This window comes from Etheostoma spectabile, chromosome 8 (assembly GCF_008692095.1).
Source record: "Etheostoma spectabile isolate EspeVRDwgs_2016 chromosome 8, UIUC_Espe_1.0, whole genome shotgun sequence".
NCBI classification, from domain to species: Eukaryota; Metazoa; Chordata; class Actinopteri; order Perciformes; family Percidae; genus Etheostoma; species Etheostoma spectabile.
Window position 1 is genome coordinate 29,883,491 of NC_045740.1, and position 10,689 is coordinate 29,894,179.

Here is a 10,689-nt window from a genome sequence, read left to right on the forward strand (position 1 = left end):
GGGGGGGGAGGTGGAAGCAAAGATGTTGAGACATTGACAGTTGAGAGTGCTTGGTGTCTCCCAATAAACTCCTTGGACATTTCCACTGTTTATCCAGCATGAACTAGTGTAAGACAAAAAATCTCTAGTCAATCTGAGAAGTTCTCTTTGTGTATTTCAGCCAATATTATTGATACTACCAAACTTATTCTTCTGTTTTTTTGGGGGGGGAATGAGAAAAAACCCTGCTTTCAGCTTTTGCAGTGTTAAAGTTGTATAAGCAGATAAATAATATATAGAATTGACTGACAAAGCAATGGTAAAATAAAGCCTCACATAACTGAAGTATATCAGAACTCAGACAAAGGGAATAGTATAGCTGGACATAAATAAGAAAATAAGTCTGGAGCATCTTAAATTCCGATTTTTAACTTTAACTTTTAACAGTTAAACCAAGGGAGCGTGCACGTGGCTGCTGTGCCGCTGTCGGGAGGATACAGCAGGAGAAAAACACAGACTAAGATTGTTGTTAAATTTGGTCAGTTATGTAATTTTATCTATTTCTACTGAATTTGGTATAACTGGTCTTTATGAGTGTTGTAGAAAAACCTCTGGAACAGCATTCAACAATTCAACACTGGAAGCTGGACTGCGGAAATTAATTTACTTATATATATATATATGTGTGTGTATATTCGGCTATATATATATATATATATATATATATATATATATATATGTATATATATATATATATATATATATATATATATACTGTATATATATATATGTATGTATGATGGTGTGTGTGTTTGTGTGGTATATGTGGTGGGGTGTGTTATGTGGTGTGTGTGTGTATATATATATATGTGTGTGTGTGTGTGTGTAGTATGTGTGTTGTGTGTATATATGTGTGTGTGTGTGTCCATATATATGTGTGTGTGTTGTATATATATCATGTGTGTGTTATGTATAATATGATGTTATTATATATATAGTGTGTCGTGTGTGGATATACATTATATATATATATATATATATGTGTTGTGTGTATATATTGTGTGTGTTGTATAGATATGTGTGTGTGTGTGTATAGTGTGTGTTGTATAGGTGTATGTATATGGATGTGTGTGTTATATATATTTATGGTGTGTGTATATATGTGTGTGTGGATATATATTACATGTGTGTGTATATGTATATATAGGTATTGTATTATATAATATGTGTGTCTGTGTGTATATATAAATATAGTGTGTGGTATATATAAGTGGTGTGTGTATAGTGTATTATATATGTAGTGTGTGTATATATATATGTATGTGTGTGTGTATATATGTGTGTTGTGGTATATATACATGTTGGATAGTATATATATGTATGTATATATATATATGTGTGTGTGTATATATATATATATGTGTGTGTGTATATATATGTGTGTGTGTGTGTGTGTTTCGCTGTTGTGCGCTTCATGTAAGAAAGGGCAGCGCCGTACAATGTCCAGAGTTCTGAGAAAACTTCAGATATGTTAAATAAAACCGAATAAATATCTAACTCCCAACACAACCCTGAAATTTAGAGACCAAAAGAAAGTCTCAGTGTCACATTCTTATTTAATTGTTTTATATTTTATCCTTCAGTTTAATTAGTGTGAAATGATATCCATCAAGCATATTACACATTGACAGAAACAACATTTTATTGCAGAAAAACAATCATTTATTATCTATTGGCCCAGATGGGGTCCAATTCAGCCAGTAAAATACCACCATGTTTGAGTTTTTCTAAATTGTAAAGTCTCTCCATTTGAATATGAACGATAACAGTCGACAGATGATCTCTGGACAGTGGTTTGGAGCCCGGGCTCCTAATCACGTGCAGGATGGTGAGCCAGGTTTTACCGTCCAACACTCCCGAAGCCGTTGAAGAAAGCTGCTGAAAAAGTGACCAACTAATATGACAGTATTGACAATATGTACTCAATATGTTGCACATCAGTCTAAGCCCATGCATCCAATTTAGTATTAGTAGTATTTAGTAATTCTTTGGTAGTATTTAGTAATTTTGTCAGTTTTTCTTCTGCGGTTTTCTTCATTTTTGACAGTTTTTTCCAACGGTTTTGTTCCCTTTTTTATCGTTTTTCATTCTTTTTCAAACATTTTTTTGCTGCCCTTCAGACGTTATTGGTGCTGTTACTTGTTTTTGTGTGCTTTTTTTAAAACTATTGACTTTTTCTCCGTACTTGTGTTGCCTTTCCGATGTTATTGCCGCTGTTTCGGTGGTTTGGGATTTTGTTTTTTTTTACTAGTTTGACGGGTTTTTTACGCTTTTGGTGCCATTTTCAACGCTTTGCCATTTTTCCTGGTTTTTCCGTCTCTTTTCTGACGTTCTTGTCGGGTTTTTTCTCATTATCTTGAACGTTTCTTTACTCATTTGGACTGTTGGCGCCCCTAGCATTTGTCTGGACTGCCTATGCCGCGGGCCGGCCTGGCCGCGTGGAGAGACCTGGAGCAGAAGATCAATCCGCTTGAGGTTGTTACCGGGAGGCAGTTAGCACCACGGCTGCTGGACACCTTCACGAGCAAACAATCTATGGTGGCAAACCCGAGAGAGAAGGAGAGACATAAAGGGAGACAGAGAACAGCAACGAGAGAGAGATAGATCATTAAATATGATCTGAGGTTAAGTGCGGTGCGCATTAGGGCCATGCTTAAATCACAGACAACGAGCTGCAGTCAACACAACAGCATTACGCACATTCCATGGATTGACATCTGATTTGGAGGAGGCAGTGCCGAGACGTGTGGGTGTGTGTGTGTGTGTTTGCACAATGCACATATGTTCGGTGGGCGGAGGTGGCTGATATTAAAGCAACTTATCTTGCTCTCCCCTCTGGGTGGAGAGGGAAAGGGATGAAAAAGGCCGAGCTGAGGAGGAAGGAGGGGGATCTCGGTCAATTACACAAGTCCCATGATTCAATAGAGCGAAACTGGGAAGTTGCTGGGGAATTCTAATTTCATTTAAGAACATTTATACAAACAAATTAGACAACTTGCATTAGAAAAAGAAGAAGCAGGCCGTGTAGATACGAGCGCTCGCCAGTACATCGGCAACGCTCGTGTGTGTGTGTACAGATGCAGAAACGGGGGAAGGCAGGGGAAAGCAGCCGGTACCCGTGACGGATAATGGCGACGGGCGAACTAATATCTCCAGGTCGGGCTGTGTACTGTACAGCGGCACCGCCGCTGCCTGGAGCCGCCAGGGGCCCCGGCGAGCGCTAATGTTTTATTTTCTATTTGAAACTGCCAGGCTCGTTTTTCATCACCATCACTGTCAATGAAGCGTTATTCATTTGTCGAGCTAAGCCCTCTCACACGCGCAGCTATCGCCACTAACCCGGCAATGAACTCCTAAATCACTGCAGACTAGGATTTGAATATTTCAGCACATAATTGGAGCTTTAACCTAATCTAGGGACGCGGGAGCTCCTCTTCTGTTTCCGACGTCGAGGACTCAAAAGGCGCTTCAGGATCCAATCGCTTGTAATAATGAGGAACTTCTCACAGTCTGTGAGCAAGCATAATTACCGCTGATCCAGATTAAGGCTTTATCTGAGGCCATTCCAACAAACAGCAAACACTGGCTTATATCATAACCGGGGAGCAAATATTTTTGCTATTATGTCCTACTAATTTCAGCTATGGATTTTGACTCAATGCAGAATGTTTATTTTGTAAAAGCAGGAAGTGTCTCGGGGGAGTGGGAATGGGATGAGGGTGGAGTAGAGAGGGGTTACAGTGATTAGGAGCTTTGTGTCGGGATTGTAAGGGGAGAAATACACAGTTATGGAGATGGGAGCTTATACTGTATATACAGCTGCAGACAGCGGAAAGCTGCGGGTAACAGTTTGATCTCTTTATGGGAAATGTACGTGTGTGTGTGTGTGTGTGTGTGTGTGTGTGTGTGTGTGTGTGTGTGTGTGTGTGTGTGTGTGTATGCGTGCAAGTGTACACATGCATGTGAATGTACGTGGATAAGTGTATTGCATATTAATGTGATCACATATACTTCATGTGATGCAATGGGTATTATGGACCCCAGGAAGAGTAGTTGACTGCCACGGAATCAGCTAATGGGGATCCTTTTAATAAAGAGAAAGGAGAAGAGATCTCTTAGTATTTCATTGTCAGGGATTTTCAGCACGGCGGCCTCACAGCAACAAGGTAGTGGGTTCCAACCTTGGTCCTTCTGGGCCTTTCTGTGGAGAGTTTGCATGTTCTCCCCGTGTCTGAACGGGGTTTTCCCCTTGATTTCTCTACATGTTCCCTTCTTCTCTACCAAGGGACTAAGGGGTAAGGCTGCCGTGCATCAGCTAGGTGGGTGCTGGTGTAGCGTCTATAATAAAGGGCTATGTAACTGTAATGAATAATGAATGAATGACAGCTAACAGCTACACCGTATGACAATTTGCTCCGTTTTAGCATCTCTTACCCATCTCGGCTCCATAGTTTGTCTCTGACTGAATTACTTTCATCACAGCAGCAAGAGAGACATTACTGTCACATTATGGCTCCTCAACGGATATGTTTATCTTTGTATAAACAGTATTTGACATGATTGACAGGTGTCATGAGAGTTACAAAACTAGCACCGCCAAATGGTATCAAACATGCATCTCCTCCCCCTCCCGCTCTCATATACTCGCTAACAGAATACTGTTTGAGGAGCGTCGGTGTCAATCACAGCTTACTCTGCGCCGATGGTAATCTATATGTAAGTCATCTTAAAAACAAACACATTAGACGCTGTCAGCTGTCTGCACCGTGCCGCCATGCCTACGAGTCAATCAATCCCTGCAGCTCCAACCATTTGCCTGTCAAAACGTCAAAAAACTCAGCGTCAACTACTCGCTCTAGAGGTTTTTTTTCAACATTTGTATGACCTCCAACTTTTGCACCGAGTCATGACGAGTGTAGAAGCGTCCTTTGGGGGAAAGAAAAGCTCATTGGGCACAGTCCTGTTCAGGGTCGGCCGCTTTGAGACTGGAAATGCAAGGCTTGATGTGTCCAACTGACGAGATTCTTCTTCAAGGTCCTGCGTGGATCAGCGTCCGCTTCGCTATCTGGCCTTTCATGGGTTGTTAGTTTCGCTGAGAGGTTTGAGGGCTTGAGGGAGGTTCAGGGACAGCTCAGAACTCTCAGCCTTGACGACGGGACGTGACAAGGATAATGAAGCCTTTGCAAACCCAGACAAAGCATTCTCGTCACCCCTCTTGGCTCTTCACTTCCGCGCCCGTTTCGATTCACGGAAGCAGATAATGATTCATTGGATTCGCTGTGTTTATTTCACTGCTGGGTAACTTTTTTAGGCAGCAACCAAATTGCCTCCTCAGTATCGAGTATCGGAAAAAGCCTTGTCATTCAATAAATTTCATCAGTATCAATGAGCCAATCAGCATGTAGCATGCTTCTACCAAGGTGTAATAATGCTCGTTTGGCTGCCAAACGTTATATGTTGTAAAGCCATCCAGGAAAAACTTGTCAGTATCATTCAGGAACCTGTATTGAAGTGACATTAGTAGTATCGGTAAGCTTGAGATAGTGTCTGCCACAACCAGACTGATGAGAAGCTGCCTGGCTGTAGTAATTCCCATACGAAGGTTTGATGTTGGCAGCTGCAGCATCTTCCAGTCCTAACGTCTCCTTTTTAATTTCTCCTCTCGCTGTTGCCACATATGAAAACTGGATTAAACAAAGCATGCTACCATCTCGGGTCCATCTCACCAGTGGCTTACCGTGCACGGCAATTGGATTCTCACGTGAGATCACAAGAGAGTGAAAGAAGAGGCTCGTTCAAGATGAATTCCCCTCGTGTGTAAGGTGGACGAGAACACCCGGGAGCGGTGACAAAATACGCTGTACAATCGGATAGTTTACACCTATCTCCAGCAGCCTTCGGTCTGAATGGGAAGTCACAAGTTCACAAATTTATATAGTATTAACTAATTAAGTTGTCGTGTTGAGTCAATTCTGATCCAATCAGCTGTTTAATTAACCAGGTTTTTCCCAGCATGCCCTGGGTCTGCCTGGGTCTTGCCGCCTTGGTCTCATTGGATTATCGTTGCCAACGTGTGCATGGTATCAGAGCAAGTCGGGATCAAGTCAGACAAGCCGGTGAATGATTCTGCCCAGGCCTGGCTGGGAGGTTTGAGGGTTCGAAGGAGGTTCAGGGACGGGTCATGACAGGGATAATGAAGCCTTCACAAACCCAGACAAAGCCTGACAGGCCTGGCTCATCTCAAACGATCCTGAGGTAACATGTTTGTGTCCAACCAATCAGCACCTGGTGCGTAGCTCCTGGCAGCTCCCGCCGTGGTTTGAGTGTGTGTTGTTCGTTCAAAACAACAATGGCGGCCGTGATAGACCGATGGATCATCTAATAATCTGCCAAGTACTTTTTGAAAGTGCCTGACCATTTCCAAACAGTTTCCAATAACGGCTTCCCAGATGGTCCTGACAAACCATCTGACACAATGGGTCAACCAGAGGCAGCTGGAAATCATGATGTGTGTTAGCGGTTAGCCCTTAATGTCCAATCAATAGCTTTTTAGAGAAGAAGAAGAAGAAGTGGTGTTGGTGAGGATTTACCTCAACATTCAGCAATGTAAATCTGAGTTTAGAGGGGGATTTAGAGTACAGTACAAGCGATTGATTATCATTATGAGCTCTGCACTTGCAGCTAGATTGCAAGACCAGATCAAAGGAGCACACATGCCATCGGTAAAACAGGGCTGTGGTGTCACATTGTAGCACTGTTATGTTTATGATTTTTACAATCACTTTTGTGATTCTGCTGTATAGAATTGTGCAACAGGACAGTGAACTCACCGTGGTGTATTTGCCAAGCTGGCAGAGGGAGGGGAAGGTTTCTTGATGGGCCTTACGGATCTTTTCAATGATGTTCTCCTGCTCGGCTGTCAGCTCGTAACTCTCTGCCAGCTCGGGCTTTGGGCTCTCCTTCTTTTTCTTATTCCGGTCATTTCGAACAGCTGAAGGAGAACAAAGGATTAGGATTAGCGTCAGCCATGACTTGCAAACGGATGACTAAATCATCGAAGCAAATGTGGACTTGAAACAAGATAAAAGACAACGTGAGGAACAACAGAACTTTGTTGCTAGTGGGCATTTTTCTGGTTACTTTTAAGATATGCAGAAAGTTGTCAAGTGAAAATGTATATGAGACCTTACATAAGGACACAAAAGTTTTGAAGCTGCAGTCGACTGTCAGATCAACCAATCTCTGTCAGCTTAGTGCCACTGGCAAAGTCATTAAAAGGAAGAAAACAGAAGTGTCTGTAATAACTCTTAGGGCTTCACAAATGGATTGTGTGATATTTTTTTTTTTTTTTTTTGTGGCTTTAATGAATTTAGGTAATCAATTACTTACCTTAAACTTTCCTCAGAGCTATTTTGGTCGTTTTTATGTGGCTCATCTGGGTTAAGTTAAGTGTATATATTGGGTGTAGGTTTAGTTGTAGAGGTTGGAGGGACAAAACAAAGCCTTATATTTTTATTACAACCCATATTTACATTTATTGTTAGGTGGAGACCTCTATTTCGGGTGGGTGGGAGGGGTGGTAGATGGGTCAAACAAACACAGGACTTGCCCCGGGAGAGCGCTGTTTGTGTCCCATTTGAAACTCAACGTTGTTATTTTGACTGCACGTAGCAAGCGTAACTACATCCCTTTGCACATCACATGTGCAATTACATCATGAAGTGACATTACGCAACACATTTTTACCCAAACCACAATCTTTTGCTAAACTTAACCAAGTACTTTTGTTGCCTAAATCTAACCAAAATATGACCGTTTCTCCATGCTGACTGTGTTTCTAAACTGTAACCATTGTGTTAGGTGTGAGGACGTGTTGATCTCGTTCCTCTATTAGGGGCGCTAATTTAAGAAACGCTCCTGTGGGTCGTATTAGAAGTTATAAACAACCTATGTGGCCATATGGATTGGAGGACCTGTTGGCTTTTATATGGCGCTCTTTGACCTAAACGGACAAAGCACTTCACAGTTTTCCTTTTATTCAACCATTCACATACATTCAGACGCTGATGTTGGCTCAGCTGTCATACAAGCCAATGGCCCGGCCATCATGAGCAACTTGGGGTTCGGAGTCTTCCTCAATGACACGTTGACATTTGGACAGGAGAAACCGGGGATCGAACTGCCAACCAATGTAATTAAAGGTGGACATGTATTTGTTTAGATGCTCACAGTACCGGTGATGTGATGCAGTCGTACAGTTGGTGGCCAAGATAACTAACAAAGGCAGGGAAAGAGAAGAATACTAGCCAGTAAACGCACAAGCAAAGTAAAATTCCTTAAAAAGCTTGCTTTGAAAGGTTTTATGAGAAAGGAAATGCATTCAACGTGTTTGTTAAGCAAGGACATGCACAATTTATTTTGGTGAGAAATGCATTGGCTGTATAGAAATAGAAGGTGATCTATTGTAGCAAACCAAGGGAAACAAGCCAGCCAAGAGGTCGGCTCCCTAAATTCAGATTTGGGGGAGGTAATAGAGTTCAAGTGCTGCAGCCACCAGGCACATGGCACTGGTCACACCTGCAGCCCATCAGTTAATCAGGGAACGTATGAACTCAGCCAGCTCCAATCCGAGCGAAAAGGAGTTGGAAACAAAGGACCAAGCGGGCAACCCCGCTGGGGCTTTCAGTAAGGGAAAGGACTGACCTCTCTCTGCTCTATCCTCAAAGGACAGTCTGTTTTGAGAGAAGACTACAAGATGGCCAAAGGTCCCTGGATGGGAAGAATCCTCTTTTTAAATGATTTATTAAAAGGCACAATGTTCAAAGCTAACTGTTTCCTATTTATATAGTGAATCGTGCCTCCCAAGTCCCCTGGGTTGATGAGCTTATCAACTGTTATTCATCAACTTGGATTTTTTTTTCTCCTACGGACACCGAGATACACCGTGCCTTGCACTGATACGCTAAATGCAAAAATGTTTTGAAAACAAAATCCTAAATTAACCACTTAGAAGAAAGTCTTACAGCACCACACAGGCAGGAGCTACAACAAAGCCCAGGTTGTTGTGTGTAAAGTGCACCCTGAGAATCCACAGAGTCCTTTGCTTCATTAGGTACAGATCTTTTGAAGTCTAACGCAGGAGAAGATTCAAACAATCCAACTAAGTTTATTACTCAACACACAGCATGATCACTCCAACATCACACATCTCTGCTCAGCAGCACACACCCCTTTAGAATAATACGGAGTAGAGCTGGAGGGAACGAGCCGGGCCCATTGTCAGGGTGAGACACCCAAGAGACCTTCCTTGGCTGACAACACTACAATCACAATCTCTGCCCTAGTTTACAATAAAGCCCTTTATATTCATGCACCAGCGCTAGCTCGTGATCACATATTGCACTTAGGTGGTTGAATGGAGGCCAAGGAGGTTTATTGCTGGTACAGATTTATAGCATAGTGTTATGCGACTGTGTAGAGCCTCAAGGCATTACAAAATTTGTAAGAAAGCCATCATTACTTTGTTATTATTGTGAAAATGTATTATTATTTGTTTAAACTGCACTAATAGATTGTAATAACCGCAATGGATCAACTGACAATGCGTTATATGAGTCACAAAATGGTTTTGCCAAATAAAAGATAACATAACTGTCAGAAATTCCCAATGTCTCGACAGAAGATTGGGCCATGGTTAGCGAGTTAGGAGACCACACAGTGTAAAAACCTTCTATCAGCAGAGTTTGAAGTTTAATCTACAGACAGACGGTTAGCAGTTAGCTGGTGAACATGAGAAATCTAAAGAGCCAGATATGTTGGCGGATCAATCCCAGGTCATCCGGCCATATTGTCAAAAGTGTCAAAGTGTCCCTGAGCAAGACACTAAACCCCAAGTTGCTCCCTGGACTCTGTATGTATAGCTGTCCCCTGTTCCTAATACCTAGGATGGCTTAAATGCAGTGATAGAATTTCACCACATTGTACTGTGTGTATGTGACAATTAAGTATAAAGTTTGATCCTTTTGATATTTAGGCAATAGTTCACAACAGGATATGGCATGCTTTTTTGTGATGATTTTTTAAAATGTACATAAGTATAGAACAGAGAGAGGAAAGACAGGAGGGACAGAGACAAAAAACAACACACGCAGACACAAACAGACACATACACAGATAGATACAAGACAAGGAACCAAACACGGCTACAGCCCAGACTTCACAGCCTCAACACCCAAGTTTCCAGAGTTTTTCCTGGCACTCCATTTATGCGTGTTGGTGAAAGTTCCATATACACTGCATTCAAGTAGGAAATGGTCCATGTGTGGATAAACAGGTTGTGAGATGGTTTCCAACGGGTTGCAATCATTTTCTTTGCAGCTATGAATCCAGCAAAGAAAGCACGTTTCATGAGTCCCAGAGAACTGGAAGGCTGACAGGTCATTCAGAATCAAGACATTGACAGTAACAGGCGCTGTAACATTAATCAAGGAGGAGATTTTGGATAAAATATTGTTCCAGAACCAACTAACGGGAGAGCCCTCCAAAAACATATGAAGATATGTACAGTACCTTGTGCTTTCGTTGGGCAGAAAGTGCATAAAGGGCCGTTAATTATTTTTATGTGGAGCATTTTCACAGGGGTGAAATATG

General features: G+C 42.0%; 1 protein-coding gene across 1 annotated transcript in view; it reads right to left on the reverse strand.

Moving 5' to 3' along the window:
* Nucleotides 1–10,689, reverse strand: part of LOC116693486 (retinoic acid receptor beta) — a 58,441-nt gene that overhangs the window by 32,990 nt on the left and 14,762 nt on the right. The window contains exon 2 of the mRNA XM_032522490.1: nt 6,870–7,030. Within this exon, the coding sequence (XP_032378381.1) occupies nt 6,870–7,030 (161 nt within the window). The remainder of the gene's footprint in view (nt 1–6,869; nt 7,031–10,689) is intronic.